The following is a 22,624-nucleotide window of genomic DNA, read 5'->3' as shown; positions in this document are numbered from 1 at the left end:
ATATGCTAACTAGCTGGTCAGCCTGGTGTCAGGATAATGTGACAGGGTGGGAATCATACTACATGTCTGTGGTATGATGCCACAGTGCTAGATATCATTATCAACTACCACAGTGCAGACAATGTAGCAATATGACTAAAAAATTGTTAAAGCTTCATTAAAAATCCAAAATCACACCTGCCTATGAGTTGAGTCCATATGCCAACTGCACAGTCCCAGATCTACCATTGCATAATGCAGTGGTTAATCGGGGTCAATGCAGTTTATTGGGAATAATCAACAGAACAAACAACACAGACATAGATCTGTAAGAGATCTGTGCAATGGTAATCAGTGTGTACAGATGGTAATATATAACAGTGTTACGAATGGTCGAGAGGTTTCTTCCAGTCATAATATATTCTGGGTTTGCTTGATACTGGTTTGAGATGAAATGAGTGTAGAAATATGCAAATGTTGTTGGTGTTGATATTTCTGCAAAATAAAGTCTTGAAAAAAGTCAGAAGAGATTAAAGTAAAGAAAGAAAAAATGTATGCTAGGTATGTTTTAAATAAATAAAGAATAACTTAGTATTACTTTTCTCTCTTATTTTTCTGATAGTTACATTTATTACAATTTAATTTACATACAACAATAATGACTTTAATTCATTACCATACATTTACATACAACAATACTGATTTTAATTCATTACCATACATTTACTTGACAAGCTTCATCAGACTAAGTTTTCAAATACACCACTATTTCATATGCACTTTAAAAACAACTGAGTTTTCTCATCATAAATATTACACTGAAGAAACTTGAATGTTTACACAAACATACTTAATGGGGACAACCAAGGTTCCCCAATCTGAGTGTAGCAAACAGGAATGTTACCAACTCGTGCTCAGTAACACAGAATGCTGAGAAAAACGATGCCATTACAAACAGCAAAACCTGTTCCATGAAACAGTAACAGATGAAAACACACATTTAACAAAAAAGGCTGCATAAAACATAGACATTCTATAAGAAATAACAACTTAATAGTTAATTGCAACATACTGGCATGTTCATGACCAGGATTAAGTGTGGAAAATATGGCTCCAAGTTGATCAGTTTTGCAATAGTGCTACAATGGATCTATGACAGATGCATGGACAGCATCAAAAGAAGTTTGACAGTTTTAATATCCATGTTACAATGGATGTGACAGATGCAAGGAGAGCAGCAAAAGAAGATATTTTTTACTACCATGCTAAAATGGATCTGCAACTGATCCATGGACATCAGTAAAACAATATGCTTCCATCTGCTGTCACAGTGGAGACATAAAAAAAGACGCAAAAAAAGTGTCCTACTTTATCAGCTTGAAGGGGTTACACGTACGACTGAATATATCTGATCCATGCCCACATATTTAAATTCAGTTTTCAAGACAGAACAATGCACTTACTAAAAAACTTGCCGAGCTTCCAAGGATTTTTTGATAATGGGGGATATCCCCCCTTGTCACATAAATTAAGTGGGGGAAGGAGGTTCAATAGTTACATAACACTTCAATATACATCTTTCTTTATTCCTGATCCACTCTGTAAGACCCTTATTGACTAGTTGTATAAACATTAATCTGTTCACTGTTTCTGATCTCAATCTGTTCCTTATATGTGTATGAATACTGTTCTGTACTAAGAACCTCCTTTCATAGCTGACTGGTATTGTCCTGATACTTCTGCTCCAAAACAAGATTTTTCACTAACATAAGCTCTGCCGATGCCCAACTTTCTTGAATTAACTCTCTACTATTATGCCATAATGACTTATTAGGATTTTGAGCCTATTAATGCCATTGTCTACTTGTTCAAACAGGTATTTTGATCAAATAAATATCTTTACTTCTTAATTTCATTTTTTGAGACTTATTTATTAGATTTATTGTAACCTTTATGCTAGGGCTATATGGTTTTTTAGCGCAGTGTTAGGGACCAGCTTCGTACTGCCAAAAGAGACTGCCGTAAAGCTGAGAGGCTTTGGCTTTCCACCAGACTCACTATTCATAAGCAAATCTATGAAGCCGCTAAGAAGGACGTCACAAACATGGACCATGCAGCGAAATCAGCCCACTACAGTACTAAGATCATGGAAAGTTCCAGCTGCAAAGAGCTCTTCGAGATTACTAACAAGCTAATGTCAAGGAACAAATTAACACCACTTCCAACTACCTTCTCTCTAGTTGACCTTCCGAACCTTTTGCAAATTTCATCCGTGACAAAGTACAAACCATTAGAGATAAGCTTGACAATACAATTTCAATTGACTCATTGTCACCATACAGTTGTGATACAGAATTTCAACGGCAACCATTAGCAGCATTTGAACCTGCCTCTATGGATTTAGTACATACAATCGTGAGGAAGAGTGCACTAAAGTCATGTGAACTTGATCCAATTCCAACATCACTGCTGCTTGAGTGCTTAGATCCAGTATTGCCTTCGCTAACTGATGTTATTAATACCTCTCTCTCATCCGGGGAATTCCCATCATTTTTCAAAATTGCCATTGTAAAGCCTCTGCTGAAGAAACCAACACTCAACCATAACAATTTAAAGAACTACTGCCCAGTTTCTCATCTCCCATTCATATACAAAATCTTAGAAAAGGTTGTTCTATCCCAGCTTGTATCTCATCTGAATTCAAAGACTTTTTAGCCATGTACAATCTGCATATTGCCCTTGCCACAGTACTGAAACTACTCTTTTAAAAGTAGTTAATGACATTCTCTCTGCTTTGGATAGTAGAAAGATTACAGTCCTCACCCTCCTTGATTTGTCTGCAGCATTTGACAAAATAGACCATGATATATTACTTCACTGTCTCCAGCATGTATTTGGCATTCATGATACACCCTTACTGTGGTTCAAGTCCTACTTGGTCAACAGGACACAAATTGTTTCTGCAAATGGAATACACTCCAGACCAGTTGATCTATGCTGTGGTGTTCCACAGGGGTCTGTTCTTGGACCTGTTCTCTTCATTCTGTACACTGAGTCGCTCTCAAGTGTCATAGACCATCATCCAGTGTCTCACCAACTGTACGCTGATGACACCCAAATATACAAATCTAGCCACCCAACTGAAGTTGATGCTACCATCCAAGGTGTAGAAGGGTGCATTTCTGATGTGAAATCATGGATGACATGAAATAAGCTGCAGATGAATGATGATAAAACTGAGGGCATTCTGATCACAATACAAAGACTTTCTCAGTCACATCCTTTAACTCAAACAATAAATATCAGTACCTCCAACATTAAATTCACACAGTCGGTATGAAACCTAGGTGTCACTCTGGACAGTACTCTCATGGTGCACCAACATCTCATGAACATATGCAATGCTGCATATCTTCAGCTGAGACGCATCAGCTCCATTCGCAAATATCTTTCAGTTGATGCCACTAAAACACTTGTATGTTCATTAGTACTTTCAAGACTGGACTATTGTAACTCAATTCTGTCTGGTTCATCTCAATATCTACTTCAGAAACTTCAAAACACAGCTGCTCGGATCGTACTTAGAGTACCACAATCAGAACAGACCTCTCTGCTGCTCTGTACCCTATACTGGCTATCCATTCGATCCAGAATCAAATACAAAATTTGTTCTCTGTGCTACGTTTCACTGACAGACTCCAGTCCAACATACCTATCCGACCTCACCCATGTGTACACACCAGCAAGATACTTATGCTCCTCTTCTGACAATCGTATACTCATTACTCCCACTATGAAAACAAAGTCATATGGACAACGTTCTTTTGCATACCATGGTCCAGCAACGTGGAATGAATTGCCCACTGAACTTAGACACAAAGACATAGTGATCACATCGAAGAGTGCTCTCAAAACTCACTTATTTCGACTGCAAGAACAAACTGAAAGACCTAATAATGTTCCCTAGTTTTAGTATTTTCAGCATGTTGATTATGTTTTTTAATTTCATTGTGTTTGTTTTTTGTAATAATATCATTATGTTTTTTTTATGTTATAGGTGTTGTCTACTGTTGTAAAGCACTTAGAGCTTCTAAAGATTAGGCGCTATACAAAGTCCTCATTATTATTATTATTCTTATCCCACATTGATAGTGACGAGAAAAGAAACGAAAAATGCACTCTACTTTAAATTGCCTGTATTTTAATTTGGCTTGTTTGTCTGTCATTTCTAGATTAAATTTTGAAATACTGTTGAAATGAGGGATTGACCAGCATGCTGTTTTTGTCCATCCAGCATGCACCTCAGATTCATATTTAATGCCATTTGTTTAAATTAAAATTACTCACTGATATCTTCATTAACACTTTCCCATCTGATAAAGTGCCTAACTTTAAAAATAAATTACCATCATTACTATGATCAGCCAGTATTAACAAAACTAAACTGTCATCTAAGAATGAACAACGCTGGGAATCAGCCATTTTGGGTCTACTAGGAAGCCCGTATTAAAAACACGCATTTGTAAAACTTTCTTGATGTAAGGTTCAAACTATGATAAAATGCTTGTTACAGGGCCCACTGTGGGAATCAAATTTAGTTTAACATCAAATCATGTCATGCCACAGAAATCAGTGTGTAAACATACATGAACAAATACATGTTGTGACAAGAGCTACAATATTTCTACCATTTCTATAAGCATCTTAAAGGTTAATGGCTGAATAAAGTTGTATACTGAGTACATTTCATGCGCACAACTTTAAATTAATTTGCTGGAGTACTCATGCATCACAATTCTCTGAACTTCTACACCTCATCATACTGACTCCTCTCCATTTTGTTTAAGGAAATGTATGCTACATAATGTATATTAATCAAACAATTTGGAAATGTATGCTACATAATCTATATTGATCAAACAATTTGGAATGTATGCTACATAATGTATATTAATCAAGCAATTAGGAAATTTATGCTACATAATGTACATTAATCAAACAATTAGGAAATAAAACCATGAGTTTCTGCCTTTGTCAGATATATATCTTGTATACTGACCTACACTTTTCTTTGTTTCAGTTGGCATGTTATATTGTGGCCCAAAGCCTTGGTCTTCTTCCTCATCCTCCTCTTCTTCATCATCACTGTCTTCATCTTCCTCATCATCTTCCTCCTCATCTTCTTCTTCCTCTTCTTCCTCTGAGGGTGGAGTAATATTTTCAAGCTGTATTCCATTTACTTCTCTCATCCCTGGAACAAGTCAGCTAGAGATGACATACCGTCACCACTTATGCATACACTCCCACTTGAAATAACCTAAGCTCCAGCATTCTCAATTTTTACATTACTTATGCTAATACACTATGGTCTTAATTTTTACATTACTTATGCTAATACACTATGGTCTTAATTTTTACATTACTTATGCTAATACACTATGGTCTTAATTTTTACATTACTTATGCTAATACACTATGGTCTTAATTTTTACATTTCTTATGCTAATACACTATGGTCTTAATTTTTACATTACTTATGCTAATACACTATGGTCTTAATTTTTACATTACTTATGCTAATACACTATGGTCTTAATTTTTACATTACTTATGCTAATACACTATGGTCTTAATTTTTACATTACTTATGCTAATACACTATGGTCTTAATTTTTACATTACTTATGCTAATACACTATGGTCTTAATTTTTACATTACTTATTCTAATACACTATGGTCTTAATTTTTACATTACTTATGCTAATACACCATGGTCTTAATTTTTACATTACTTATGCTAATATACTATGGTCTTAATTTTTACATTAACAATGGTTTATTGAAGGCCAATACCTCCATGAAAATTGCTAGATTGTTTTAAAATCATCCAAGATCATCTTAATGTGGACCCATCAATTATCAGATACTTATAAGTGAAACAGTAAGATGTAATCATATCAATCTGATAAAACACACATAGCAAAGACTGTTTATTATATTCTTAGATTAAATGTTTCTCTTTTAGAGCACTGAGTTTAATTTCTCTCAAAAAATACCTATTTACTAAATATTCCAAAGGCTTTGTTATGATATTCCTTTCTTTCATATTAATACTATTTAACTGGTTACAGTATTTGATATATTAATACTGCTATTTAATTGGTTACAGTATTTGATATATTAATACTACTATTTAATTGGTTACAGTATTTGATATATTAATACTACTATTTAAATGACTACAGTATTTGACATATTAATACTGCTATTTAATTGGTTACAGTATTTGATATATTAATACTACTATTTAACTGGTTGCAGTATTTGACATATTAATACTACTATTTAATTGGCTACAGTATTTGATATATTAATACTACTATTTAATTGGCTACAGTATTTGACATCTTAATAGTATTTAATTGGTTACAGTATTTGACATCAATACTGCTATTTAATTGGCTACAGTATTTGACATCTTAATACTATTTAATTGGTTACAGTATCTGACATATTAATACTGCTATTTAATTGGTTACAGTATTTGATATATTAATACTACTATTTAATTGGTTACAGTATTTAACATATTAATACTACTATTTAACTGGCTACAGTATTTGACATTAATATGGCTATTTAATTGGTTACAGTATTTGATATATTAATACTACTATTTAATTGGCTACAGTATTTGACATATTAATACTGCTATTTAATTGGTTACTTATTTGATTTGTGTAGTGTATCAGATAAAATTAGCTGAATTATAATTTTTTTATTGTCCAATATGCCGAAGTCAGGTAAACAAAGGCAGTAGTTTTTATCACCTAAAGTACCAAAGACTGGCAAGCAATGGTAGTTGTTTAAATAAAAAAAGCTAATACATAATCTGTGATTTTGAATCATGGGTTGATGGTTAAATGCAACTAAAGCATGAAAATAAATGTTTTTATTTTGTACTTTTTGACCAAATAATTTAGAAATATCCTTTAGCTATCATTCAACACCTGCATGTTGAATAATTGTGTACAACTTAGCCATAATTTGTCTAATAGTTTTTCCATGAAAGTTCATTTACCAATGTGATAAAACATTAAGTAAATCTCTTTCATGTTCATGTTCAATCCTAACATTTAGGTAATGGCTCACAAATCTCAGATTAAAAAAAACTGATGTCTACTAACAATTTTTTTCCCCATTTCTAACAATAGAGGAATAATGATAAAAATCATCAGGTTATTCAATATTTTCACATAAAAGTGACTTTTATTATTCACTGGCTTGCAGATGTTCGTGTGGAAAGACTTTCCAATTTATCAAATTTTTCATGATAAAATTTATAAAAATGTGTAGCTGAAACTTTAATTACCATTACATAATATATTTTCTGACAGAAATCATACAAGTATAGAATAAATTGTTTACTACAAGTATGTCCCAAGCCATCAACATGGACATGCACATAAACGTTTTGAAAAATAAACAATGAATTTGGATGTAATTTTTTAAATTATAAATTCATAAATATAGTATGTGTGGGAGAGAGAGATCCTGGAATGTAATGAATGGCTTTAAAACAAAAATGTCAATGACAGATGGAATTTTGGGTACACCTGTGATAAACTGGGTCCTTTGGGTCTGCGGTCTAACTGGTAATTGTTTAGGTCCTACTTGATCAAGGACTCCTGTGAAGCTTGTAGGGGCCTTGTTCGGAGCTGGCATCACTCGAGGATGTTTGAGAGCTCCTTGACTGTAAACTGGACAATGGAAGCCAAATAATGAAAACTCTGGACACAGCAAAATCAAATGTGGATATAATAATTCAATGACACCACTGACAGTAGTTATTAACTGCTGTATTTGTTACAAGAATGCAATATCTGCTTATAGAGGTTTAACCTTATATCAGCAAAATGAAAACACAACAGAAGTCATACACTAAATCAGTGTTACAAATTAGAGCTCACCTCTGTCTGCGTGGGTTCGAGTCTAGGATTCAGCCAATGTGGGTATGTGAGAAAGCTTGCCAGTAGCTTCTCGTGGGTCGGTGGTTCTTCCCAGGGTTTTCCAGGATTCTTCCTCCACCATTAATACTGGCCGCCATGCACAGCCTATCGTGTGCTGAAAAATGGTGTTAAACCCCACAACAACAACAACAACAACAACAACAAATTAGAGCTACAATAGTTGGTAATTTTAAAAACCATTTACCCAAGATGGTAACCAAGCCATAAAGGATTAACTGTGGTTCAAGAGAATGTGTCCGACACATTATGGGAAGGCAGAAAAGAAGCTATGTTGTCTGTGGTTGGATTTGACTTGTGAGTATAAACAGTAGTCCACATTTGTAAATCAATGCTAAGTGCTCAAACTGACATGATTATTACGTTACACCGTAAATATGACATCACTCTGCAATCAATGCTAAGTGCTCAAATTGACATGATTATTGCGTTAAGCTGTCAATATGACATCACTCTGCAGCTAGATGTACTGTAGCACCACAAGAAATTGGACATAAAATTACATGGGTGCATCTTCAGTCGTGTATTAAATAACCTAAATGATTTTTTGAAATACAACTATAATAACAAACAAAAGTCCCAAAAAAGAAAATTAGAAAGTGAATGAAAAGTATATGTGACCTTTGGAAATCTTTACCTATTTATGATCTGCCATAAACAGACTGTACAGACTTTTTGTTGCTGAAAACTGATGTGAACTCAATAATCATATCATCCTGAAAAAGTTCACTCACCAACATAACCAGTTACACGGCACATTTAATAAATATGTCCATGATCTTCAATCTGTTAAATCTGATGAATTTTTTAATATTCTTTCAGCTATTACTTCATACGCAACTGGTGGCAGAGTACTTTCTCATACTTTCTGTGTAATGATCCTTACTTGGAGATAGGTATTCAACTTAGGAGTAGCCCAAGCAGATGCATACCAACCTTTCCATTTGTAGTGATCTTGGACTCTTAGCTATGTAAAAACATACATTTTTTGTGACACTGCATTACTTAGACCCTTAGTTATGTCAAATTACCAATCTTTTAAGAAGCTCAATACTTCAATATTTCACATGTTCATTATCCTTTAAATGTCCAATACCAAGAGATAATTACAGTGAATGATAATTATATGTAAACGGTCCAATATCAATAAATAATTCAGGTGAATGAATTATATACAAAATGTCCAATGCCAAGAGATAATAGTGAATTACATTATATGTAAAATGTCCAATATCTTGAGACAATAGTGAATGACATTATATGTAAAATGTCCAATACCATGAAACAATAGTGAAGGACATTATATGAAAATGTCCAATACATTGTGACAATAGTGAATGACATTATATGTAAAATGTCCAATACCATGAGACAATAGTGAATGACATTATATGTAAAATGTCCAATACCATGAGACAATAGTGAATGACATTATATGTAAAATGTCCAATACCATGGGACAATGGTAAAAGATAAAACATGTAAAATGTCCAATACCATAAGACTATAGTGAAGGACATTATATGTAAAATGTCCAATACCATGAGACAATAGTGAAGGGCATTATATGAAAATGTCCAATACATTGTGACAATAGTGAATGACATTATATGTAAAATGTCCAATACCATGGGACAATAGTAAAAGATATAATATGTAAAATGTCCAATACCATGAGACAATAGTGAATGACATTATATGTAAAATGTCCAATACCATGGGACAATAGTAAAAGATATAATATGTAAAATGTCCAATACCATAAGACTATACTGAAGGACATTATATGTAAAATGTCCAAATACCATGAGACAATAGTGAAGGACATTATATGAAAATGTCCAATACATTGTGACAATAGTGAATGACATTATATTTAAATGTCCAATAATATGAGACAATAGTGAATAACATTATATGTAAAATGTCCAATACCATGGGACAATAGTAAAAGATATAATATGTAAAATGTCCAATACCATAAGACTATAGTGAAGGACATTATATGTAAAATGTCCAATACCATGAGACAATAATGAAGGACATTATATGAAAATGTCCAATACATTGTGACAATAGTGAATGACATTATATGTAAAATGTCCAATACCATGAGACAATAGTGAATGACATTATATGTAAAATGTCCAATACCATGGGACAATAGTAAAAGATATAATATGTAAAATGTCCAATACCATAAGACTATAGTGAATGACATTATATGTAAAATGTCCAATACCATGAGACAATAGTGAATGACATATGTAAAATGTCCAATACCATGGGACAATAGTAAAAGATATAATATGTAAAATGTCCAATACCATAAGACTATAGTGAAGGACATTATATGTAAAATGTCCAATACCATGAGACAATAGTGAAGGACATTATATGAAAATGTCCAATACATTGTGACAATAGTGAATGATATAATATGTAAAATGTCCAAATCCATGAGACAATAGTGAAGGACATCATATGAAAATGTCCAATACATTGTGACAATAGTGAATGATATAATATGTAAAATGTCCAATACCATGAGACAATAGTGAATGACATTATATGAAAATGTCCAATACATTGTGACAATAGTGAATGATATAATATGTAAAATGTCCAATACCATGAGACAATAGTGAAGGACATTATATGAAAATGTCCAATACATTGTGACAATAGTGAATGATATAATATGTAAAATGTCTAATACCATGAGACAATAGTGAATGACATTATATGTAAAATGTCCAATACCAGGTGACAATAGTGAATGATATAATATGTAAAATGTCCAATACCATGAGACAATAGGAAATGACATTATATGCAAATGTCCAATACCATGAGACAACATTGAATGACAATCATATGTAAGCATATTTACTTGAGGATAATGCAAGCAGCATAGACCAGATCATGATTTGCACTTACACAGCATAAATCATGACCTGCCAGATATAAGAAAGTAGTGTAGACCCTGATCTGCTGACACATACTGCACCAGCAAATCAATGTCTACACAGCTACACATCACAAACAACAATCTGCCAGACATTCCAGTGCAAACAACAACAGACCCTGATCTGCTGACACATACTGCACTAGCAAATCGATGTTACAGTTACACATCACAAACAATAATCTGCCAGTCAGTGAAGTGTGAGTAGTAACAGACCCTGAGCTTCTGACATATACTGCACTAGCAAATGGATGTCAACACAGTTATACACCACAAAGAACAATCTGCCAGAAAATGAAGTGTGAGTAGTAATAGACCCTTATCTTCTGACACATACTGCACTAGCAAATCAATGTCTACACAGTCACATATCACAAACAATTTGCCAGACAATAGACCCTGATCTGCTGACACATACTGCACTAGCAAATCGATGTCTACACAGTTACACATCACAAACAACAATCTGCCATACATTTCAGTGCAAACAACAATAGACCCTGATCTGCTGACACATACTGCACTAGCAAATCAATGTCTACACAGCTACACATCATAAACAACAATCTGCTAGATATTTCAGTGCAAGCAGCAACAGATCCAGATCTGCTCGCATAAACTGCATCGGCAAATCATGGTCTACACAGATACACATCACAAACAACAATCTGCTAGACATTTCAGTGCAAGCAGCAACAGATCCAGATCTGATGGCATAAAGTGCATCGGCAAATCATGGTCTACACAGATACACAGCATAAACCAAGATCTGTCAAACATTAAGTGACAGAAGATATGTGCCAATTCTGTTTGCAGACAGCAGTGTATTATAAATGATCCAACATAGTACAAATGCTGGCCATTTTTGCAAGCTCTAGCTTTTAGTCTGAAAGCACAATATAAAAAATGTCACATCTTTAGTTAATTTGTCCAAATCATCATCTGCTTGAAACATTTGTATTATACAGGAAAGTTGAGATGAAGAGAGGAAAAAACTTTATTCAAAGGACAGAAACTTACTTGAATTAACAGGAGGACTTGAGCTTTCATTTGGCTTCATGAAGAGATTGTGAGGAACAAGCAATCTTCCCATGGGGCCTGGTTCTTGTCTGAGTGAAATCGCAGGTGTGATTACCTGTTGTCTTTGGGATGATCTAGATTCCCTGGATCCTTATGAAATAGAAATTAGGTTGTATGACAAGAGATCGAAAGACAAAGCATCTATATAAAAATGGCAATAATGACACTAATTCTTTTAATAATGCATTGTAGCTGAACTTTTCTGTGCAAAAATCTGTCAAGATCTACTAAAATATCAATTTACTTAGCTACCCTTTTTACAGATGACTGCTTCAGAACAGGAGACCTGTTGTTTTTTTTGTGTTCTAGGGTTTAACGCCATTTATCAGCACAAGATAGGCAATACATGGCAGCCAGTATAATTGGTGGAGGAAGAACCCTGGAAAACCCAGGGAAGAACCACTGACCCACAAAAAGCAACTGACAAGCTTTCCCATGCACCCACGATAGCCAAGTCTTGGACTTGAACCCACGCAGACAGAGGTGAGATGGCAGTGATCCGGAATGGTGAGCGCTTTAGACCACTTGGCCACTCGAGGCCCCCGGAGACCAGGGTAGGCCTGATATTACTCAACCAGCTTACATAACTGACAATTAATCACTTAACTAACAACAGTTACATAGTCTTGTAAGAACACAATCAAGACAAACTATCTCCCAAACTTTATATCATGTTGATTTTATTTATTTTTAATACATCCTGATAAAACTTTGTTCTTAAGATAGTGGCACAATTCATAAGCAAGTCTCATAAGTGTAGCCATCCATTATCTTGATGATACAAACCCATTTACAAAGTTTTATAGAAACTGGATGGAAAATATCTTTACTAGATCTGTACAGGTAACAAGTCCAGTTAATTGGATGAACAGTATCTCATTAATAATGAACTGACATAACTTATTACCCATATATACTTGTTTGTAAGTCAACATTTGATAAAAAAAACTAAAATAAATAAAGGGGTAAATGTTGGAAATTCTAGATGTTTCAAGTATACAAAAATACTTCAAATTCAAATATTTATAAGCTTTCATGTCACTATTCCCATTCAGAAATGTGTAGATGGTATGCACTGTGTTTATCTATTTCATCAAGGTATTCATTACACAATATTTGAATTTTAATAATTTGAAAATATTTCAAGAAAATAAAATACCCATCACAAAGTGAAGTGTCTATCAGTGCTGTTTATTGTGCATGTTTACTAATAAGTATATTGCTTCCATTTTCATGCAAGTCCAAACAGCCTATATTTGTATTTATAAACACTTTCTGATGCACTAAAAGTTTCAATTTAATTTGTATTTTCCTTTTCCATAAGTTAGATTTAATTCCCATGTAATATTTCCCAATTTGTTTTGCTAGTGCACATAAATGGAGCACTCACATTGTTTTAAAGTTGACAGTCCATTAGATTGATTGAGAAAGTTTGATATCTGCTCAGTGCCAATTCACAGAGGGTGTTTATCTGAACAACCTTTGATCTTGCCACACAATTGACACTTGTTCAGTTGCATCCTTTATTAGATTTCACAGACTGTATGATCAAAGTGTTACTTACCATGCCAAAGCTCAGTCTCTACATAAGCACCTGCATATTACAGTGATGTCAAGAAAACAGAGTCTGACAACAGTTACAATGACTTGACAGTCATGGAAGATTTCAGAACTTTATCAGACAATGAGGATGAATTCTTGGACTTTGTAAAAGTTGACAACAGAAAGTGACATTTATAGGATATTATGAATCACAAATGGGGACTTAACTTTCATTATTTATTCGTAAGATGCATGGAATGAACATTATGGGATATTGTGAATCTGAACTATTTCTTTACCAGCATGTGACTTGTAATTGAATTCATGTATTTATCATATAAATGAAGTTAAAATGTCATGCATTAAGGATCTTAACGTATCAGAACAAATTGTATGTTGTCAATTTATTTGTGACATATTCCACTCAATGATATAATTCTATCTATCATCCATCCAGTTTGGCTTGATTATTTTTCCAAAGTGCAACTCTAACTCATTCATGATTAGTGACCCCTCCGACATATCTGACTTGCAAAATATACCCCAACTTGTAGGAGGGTCAAAGAAATTTTGGTTTTTTGTATCCCTAAATCGGTGGGATGGGGATCAACTTAAAGTTTAGTTCACTTACAATCAAGTATATATGGCAAGTTATGATTAGGCAACTGCTGAAAAAAAATTTACCTAATAAAATTACATGTAAAATGTCAGTAAGCTTATTTGCAATGATGATTCCCCCAAAATATAAAATGAGACTAAACAAAGTGTTTACTACAGCAATGTTTTCCAGTTGCACAGCATCTATTAAAAGTTATCAACTTGGAAGATAACCAACAAAATCTGTAACTAATGAAGCTCTTCCATGTTTGGCAGGAAACAGGCAAAATAAAGCCTCAGTCAGATCATATAAAAGACCTCTTTACTGCTGCAGCACCTTACCCACAATATTTTCAGATACTGTTGCAGTTTCGGGGGGACTAAAAGAGTGTTTTGAGGTCCCCAAAAGAGGTCAATGTATTATGTGAATTAAAATGTATCCAACTGTGAAAAAGTTATCTTTTCATGCAAACTCTTTTCCAAATTTTAATTTGATTAAAAACAAGAAAGAGCAAATAACATATTTTTTTAAAGCATATAATATACCTGCAAACTAAATGTGGTACACTTTTAGCAACACTGTCCAGCAGCATTATGACACCCATGTGCCCCCACTCACATAAGCACAACCACACATATATTAAATAAAAAAAGAAAAATATACCAAACTTCTGTCTTTAAAATTCATTGCACAGTGGAATATATTCTTAATTAGTTACAGTCGTTGATGCTTTCAATAGTTTCTGGGGGCAGGGTTCAAAGGCAATATAAATATTGCATTTATCTTGGCACTCATCTAAGACTGGATGGTACTAAACTTCCCTGAAAATTTTGCTTAATTTGACTGAGAATGAAAAATGATCTTTCTAGATCTGGATAGCAGCGAGGGAGTGGCAACATACTAGGTCATGTTCCTATGATGACAGATGTCATACTCTTCCAAATGACAAATGTCTGTATGTGTTTGCAAAAAATAAATGCTTTCCCTTGCTGCTGCATTTCAAAAGGTCCAACTCCATCCAGGAATTGTGAAATTTAGTTTTCTCGACTATGCTCAGTTTGCAGATGGCTCATCTTTTCATAAATTAAAGAAGCATTTCAACATTTTGCCAATAAAAAATGAACCACTCTGGAATACTATTCCAACCATCGAAATAATAATTTCTCATTTTATACATGGAGTTAAATCCTGCTTCAAAAAAGTGTTGCTGCTGATCACAAACTTGCCATAATCTTTAATAACATTCAAGAAAATGATGCATAATAGCTTGTGTTCTCTGACACACATCTCTATGACTATACCTAACTCAAACAAAATGGGCTGTTCTTTGACACACATCTCTATGATTATACCTAACTCAAACAAAATGAGCTGTTCTTCGACACACATCTCTATGACCATACCTAACTCAAACAAAATGAGCTGTTCTTCGACTCACATCTCTATGACGATACCTAACTCAAAAACAAAATGGGCTGTTCTTCGACACACAGCTCTATGACCATACTTAACTCAAACAAAATGGGCTGTTCTCTGTCACACATCTCTATGACTATACCTAACTCAAACAAAATGTGCTGTTCTTCGACACACTTCTCTACGACAATACCTTACTCAAACAAAATGGACTGTTCTTGACACACACCTCTATGACCATACGTAACTCAAACAAAATGAGCTGTTCTTCGACACACATCTCTATGACGATACCTTACTCAAACAAAATGGACTGTTCTTGACACACACCTCTATGATTATACCTAACTCAAACAAAATGAGCTGTTCTTCGACACACATCTCTATGACTATACCTAACTCAAACAAAATGGGCTGTTCTCTGACACACATCTCTATGACCATACGTAACTCAAACAAAATGGACTGTTCTGTGACGCACATCTCTATGACTATACCTTACTGAAACAAAATGGACTGTTCTTGACACGCACCTCTATGACTATACCTAACTCAAACAAAATGAGCTGTTCTTCGACACACATCTCTATGACTATACCTAACTCAAACAAAATGGGCTGTTCTTGACACACACCTCTATGACTATACCTAACTCAAACAAAATGAGTTGTTCTTCGACACACATCTTTATGACTATACCTAACTCAAACAAAATGGGCTGTTCTCTGACACACATCTCTATGACTATACCTAACTCAAACAAAATGGTCTGTTCTCTGACACACATCTCTATGACCATACGTAACTCAAACAAAATGGGCTGTTCTCTGACACACATCTCTATGACTATACCTAACTCAAACAAAATGGACTGTTTTTGGACACACATCTCTATGACCATATGTAACTCAAACAAAATGAGCTGTTCTTCGACACACATCTCTATGACGATACCTTACTCAAACAAAATGGACTGTTCTTGACACACACCTTTATGACTATACCTAACTCAAACAAAATGGGCTGTTCCACTTTGTGAACTTTACCTATGCAAATTAGCCTAATCAGCTCTCCCACACCAGTGGTTGAAGGATTTGACACAGCATCATCCTGGCTATTCTCAGCTAATTAAGTAATTTGTGAAAGGATGATTGTTTATCATTGACTGCCTTACCTTTAACTTGACAATGTTATTAATCAGCCTTATAATACAAGGATAGTTTTACAAGGGCACATTTACTGTTTACTGTTTATACTAACTACATGCTTCAGACTTGTATAGGGGTAAAAAAAATATGTCTGGGATACCCCTCTTCCAAAGATAATTAAAAAATCATTTCTTCAAACACAATTGTGTTGGGGGTGGGGTGTTTAATATATCATTTTTCACATGCTATGGCAGGTATGAAACCCATCCAAAGCATGTTTAAATCCTTTACAACCAACTGTGATATTAAAACTTCTAGATCAGACTAGTAATGAATGGGAAGAACTATAGCATGAATACTTCAGCACGGTTGATAAAACTGATACCTTGCTTTACACTCCATATTTTTGTGGAAAGTTTGATAGACAACATGTACAAATAATGGATTTAAGTAATCTGGGTTGAAACAGCTCAAGGAGTTACCTGATGAGGGGTGTCCATTCCTCTTTGTGGTCTGCAACTGTCTTTCATCAGCCAGTATCCGAGACATAGATAGGTTTTCTGTAATCACCAATCATATTGTCACACTTTACTTTTAGTTTGTACTATACAGTCATTATTGTGCTGAGGTAGTGTACATGCATACATGCATGCATGCATGCATGCATGCATCCATCCATACATACATACATCCATACATATACATTACATATGTATCTTTTTCTCAGTATGTCTGTCTCTTCTCCCCCCATCTCTCTCACACACACACATACACACGCACACACACACATGCATGACCACACACACACACACACACATATATGCATGACCACGAGCACATTCATAAAAAATGAATAAAAGAAAAAGTCTTCTCCATTTTGAATTTTTGGATTGCCCATGGTTTCAATACAGAGAAAGCTTTACACAATCTTCCCATTATATGTAACGCTGACTGCTCCTGTAGCCTAAGTGGTAAGAGCATCTGCCTCAGATGCATTAGGTAGCAGGTTTAAAACCTGGCCGAGTCATACCAAAGGCATACAAATAGTACTAACAGCTATCTTATTTGGCACTCAGCATTAAGGTGGCGCTCTACAGTTTCGTATTTTGCACAGGGTTAGGATTTTAAAGAAAATGAATTTCCCCAGCTTTCCTCACTGGTTATACTGGCTATTTAAAAAACACCTTGTATATCTTAGGTATAATGCAAAGAACCTTTAATTCCCTTTATTTTGGTGTATGATTGATGGGTGTACTAAGGGTTATAGAGTATACAGCTTGGCCTTACTTCAGATGTGCATCTTTCAAAAAAGTGCTAGCTCTACTTGGTTATTTTCACTTCCTGAACTTCAGAGGTAAATTGTACAAAAAAGAGCTGATAACGTTTTTTACATTTTATATATTTGGTAATTCATTCATTGCACTTTCAGAAGCTGGTATTGTCTAGTCTGGCAAAATTCATTTTCCCTATTTTAATAGCTGCTATGTATAGTGTACTTTAGACTAATTCAGGCTGATTTTTTAACACAAGGGAGCAGTCATTTTAGTTAGCAGATGTGCTTAAATCATGTAAAATTTGCAAAAGTACAATATCCAAAAGAAATATCATCCACATTACATTAATGTAGCATAGAGGTATGCCAACATTCTCTCCACTGTGCATGTTTTAAATGCGAACTACTTCACCTTACACACGTCACTCTCTCAAAAGTACATATTAACTGGTGAGTACCCCCTAAGAGGTTAGTATTATAACTGGTCAGGCTGGTGTCAGGATAACATGACTGGGTAGGATATGATGCTACATGTCTGCAGCATGATGCCCCTTGTGCTAGACATCACTATAAACTGCCACACTGCAGACATCCTAGTGATATGACTGAAAAAAATTTAAAAAGCTATTTTAAAAATCTAAATCACAAACAGGTAATACTATCCATACCTGGTTTTGTGGACTTGACAATGGGTACAGATCTACGAGACAGATGTTCACGAAGTTGTGCCACCTTGTCAGGGCGTGGTCCTGATTTATGGTTGACAGAACTTTGTGAAATCTCATCACTGTACAATAGTGAGTCAGCCAGTGATGATAATTCACTTTCCCTGAAAAAAAAAAAAAAAAACACAAAATTTCATGGATTTTTAAAATGCTTTATATTGTAGATAGATATATACAAACAATGAAAACAACACATTCCATAATGACAATGTTTATATCTCCCTTCTATAGTATTTATGTTAACTTTAAGCTTTATATTAAGAATGACTCCATGAAGGACCACAGATACAGGTCCTTTGTATTTAACCTTGATATAAAGGACAAGTGCTCATATAGGACAATATTTATATGTCCCTTCCCTAGCATTTATGCTTACTTTAACAAGTACATAAGGACATCTGTCCATAATGAACAATGGTTATATATCCCTTTTATATTTTTGATACATTTAACTAATCATATATAAGACACTTGTCAATAAAGGAGAACATTTATGGATCCCTTGTCATATTTGTCATAATGGTAACTTTTATATAATGGACAGCCACTGATAAATAACAAATTGTTTTGGTTGCTTACGTGTCCTTTATAGATACATTCCAGTGTATATATAAAATGCTTTCTTTACATAAAAAGAGTAAACAAAACTTGATTCTAATGTAACCCCCTTTTATCACATGGTCTTTGTCATTGATGGAGATCGTGAATGCATGTGTACTAATTTGGCCACCTCGTTAGAAATAGCAGCACATACAGCATTAAATGTAATTTTAAAAAATATAATTTATTACCATATTATTCAGGTGTTGATATGACTGTTGCAAGCAAAGAAAACATAAATGATTTATTTCCTACCTAAATACAAATCTAGTCAAAGTTAACAGAAGAGTCAGGATGGGAGCTGAGTCATGGTATTTCAAAGACTGACTATTCTATATCATCAATTTAATAGCCATGTCTTATCTCTTAAAGGCTTTAGATAAACTTGACATAGCAAATCTTTTTCTGTCTTTAAATAAACTTGACAAAGCAAATCTGTTTCTGTCTTTAAATAAACTTGACATAGCAAATCTGCTTTTGTCTTTAAATACACTTGACACAGCAAATCTCTTTCTGTCTTTAAATACACTTGACAAAGAAAATCTCTTTCTGTAATACTTTTTTCGCAAAACTGATGACCTAGAAAAAAGAAGAAGGTTCCCAAAAATTCAAACGTTCAGTTTTGTTTCTGACATAATACTTGTTAAGTTGAAACAGAAAAACAATCAGAGAATTTTCTCCACTCTGATTCCTCTACCTGGTTGTACAATAAAGAAATCCAAGAATCACTTCATTGTATCTGTAATTGTATATGAACTTGTGTGCTGTACTTACCATATCAACAGACATGTAATGAATAGTAGAATAATAGTGGTTTTGTTGATTAGTGATGCAAGTTGACGTCCCACATGGCTTTCCTCTTGCTGGGACACCTTTTGGTAATATTCGCACGTGGACATGTGCATGTGATATAAGGACACAGTCATGTGATATAAGGACACAGTCATGTGATATTATGAGGACACAGTCATGTGATATAAGGACACAGTCATGTGATATTATGAGGACACAGTCATGTGATATAAGGACAGTCATGTGATATTGAGGACACAGTCATGTGATATAAGGACACAGTCATGTGATACAAGGACACAGTCATGTGATATTATGAGGACACAGTCATGTGATATAAGGACACAGTCATGTGATATAAGGACACAGTCATGTGATATTATGAGGACACAGTCATGTGATATAAGGACACAGTCATGTGATATTATGAGGACACAGTCATGTGATATTATGAGGACACAGTCATGTGATATAAGGACACAGTCATGTGATATTATGAGGACACAGTCATGTGATATTATGAGGACACAGTCATGTGATATGAGGACACAGTTATGGGGGGAGTAGAAGGCTATAACTTAGATCAGTAAAAAAAAACCTATAAAACTGCTATTATCATACTAATGTTTTTCTGGCTGCTCTGATTGCAGAGTGTTGTATTACAAATATTTTTAAGAATATAGAAATCAAAAGATACTTCTTGCCGGAACCTGGCATAAAGACATGCAAGAAAGCATTAAAAAAATTAAAAGTAAAAGAAACTACCCTCTGTTCTTATTGTTGAGACGTATGGGGCTTTGTGTGATGACAACATTTGAACGAGGCTTATTGTAAATCTTCATGTTTTTTAGCTGTTCTTCTAGTTCCATAAGTCGACTTTTCTGGGCTTGCAGAATGCTGCGATTAGATTTAAGGGCTCTGTAGACAGCATCACTGGTTGGAGTCTGAATTCTGAAAGAGGAGTTGCAGTTGTAGATAAGTTGCAGTTGTAGATGACTGTTAATCGTAACTTTTTCACATTCATATAATTTTAAATATGTTGTAAAGAAAACTAAATTTGCACACAAAAAAGTAGTCAAACCCACTTATCTCAACCTTGGTTATATCAAGAACCCATGTATGTCGAGCATTTTGGCCTAATCCCCAAAAAATCTTCTTTGTTACGTTAATATTTACCTTGCTTATCTTGACCCCTGTTATGTCATTATTGACTCGTTATATTGGGCATATATTTCGGTCCGAAGTGACATGTGAACCCGCTTATTTTGACAAAGTGCTAATTTTATCTATCTCAGACATTTTACTAAAAATGATCAGCAAAAACAAAATCATGTTCATGTACAATTTTGAGCACTGATGTTTTGCTACCAGTCACACGTCAACGCTAACAAAGGAAAATACTTTAAAGAAGTACTGTCCTACATATAGACAATACCACTGAACAATGTGCATCAACTTTTTGTAAAGAGTACATGTCAATGCTGTAGTAACGTCATACATCAAAACCATCAATGGCACCTCCTCTATTCTTGATGAATCTTTCTCCAAATTGCTGCAAAACAACAGGAATCTGTTCTCAGAATAATATATTAAGAATTGTGTCCTTTTTTGCTCTTTTACAAAAACTATGTGACTTTAATATTTTTGTATTTTTTACAATATTTTAAAGGGGTTTATTGTTAATATCACATGACTATTGGACCTCTGATGTCACTGACATGTAGGCTGCGAGATTTGTGTAGTCATGTGACTAGCAAAGCAAATGGCAGTACCAGGTCAAATATCATCAATGCTTTAGTTTTGTATCATCTGTCAGCAGATTAAATACATAAGAATTACAATACTTACAATTTATCAGAAATTAAATCATTTTCCTATCAATTTCATGCAGGTATGACTCAATGTAACATTAAGTTTAAGTTTATTAGGCATGCTGGTAAGCGGCTACTATAATAATTTTCAAAAATCAGAAAACATGAAGAACAAAAAGAATATGACAATAGGGAGACATTACAGCGTATCGATTTCTATTAAATATCTTTAGTTAAGATTTATGGCAGCTGCAGATACATGTGTATCATATTTATTTCTTGTCAGTAACGACACAAGCGAATCCATGTTGCTTACCTAGAGGTGGTCAGGTTTTGGTAAGTTCATATTGTTCTTTTATTTCTTCAAAAGATAAGGTTATCTTATTTACTGAGCACTACTAAAACTATGATATGTTCAATATGCATAATATACATTGAATGTGGAATTAAGAGAGAAAACAGAATGAATATCATACCTTTATTTCATAAAGTGCACATACATATACACACAGATAATTATTAACAACACTATTCTTTTTGTGTTGTCTGCTATGCACAGCTGGAGTCTGAATTCTGTCTAAAATGTTATGAAATCACAACACTTGTTACTAAAGTAAAACTCTATACAAGTAAAGCAATAATTAATTTCAAAACTATGACCTGT

At 34.1% G+C, this 22,624-nt stretch overlaps 1 protein-coding gene across 3 annotated transcripts in view; it reads right to left on the bottom strand.

Moving 5' to 3' along the window:
* Positions 1 to 22,624, bottom strand: part of LOC149780218 (uncharacterized) — a 146,412-nt gene that overhangs the window by 53,714 nt on the left and 70,074 nt on the right. For all 3 annotated transcript variants that reach the window (XM_089936978.1, XM_089936980.1, XM_089936979.1), the window contains exons 18-23: positions 20,915 to 21,100; positions 18,701 to 18,861; positions 17,242 to 17,319; positions 11,996 to 12,145; positions 7,597 to 7,740; positions 5,039 to 5,230 (exon numbers count right to left, since the gene is read on the bottom strand). In XM_089936978.1, coding sequence (XP_089793104.1) covers positions 5,039 to 5,230; positions 7,597 to 7,740; positions 11,996 to 12,145; positions 17,242 to 17,319; positions 18,701 to 18,861; positions 20,915 to 21,100 — 911 coding nt within the window. The remainder of the gene's footprint in view (positions 1 to 5,038; positions 5,231 to 7,596; positions 7,741 to 11,995; positions 12,146 to 17,241; positions 17,320 to 18,700; positions 18,862 to 20,914; positions 21,101 to 22,624) is intronic.

This window comes from Sinohyriopsis cumingii, chromosome 16 (assembly GCF_028554795.1).
Source record: "Sinohyriopsis cumingii isolate HCF-2022 chromosome 16, ASM2855479v2, whole genome shotgun sequence".
Classification (NCBI taxonomy): domain Eukaryota; kingdom Metazoa; phylum Mollusca; class Bivalvia; order Unionida; family Unionidae; genus Sinohyriopsis; species Sinohyriopsis cumingii.
This window is presented reverse-complemented; position numbering and strand designations above follow the sequence as displayed.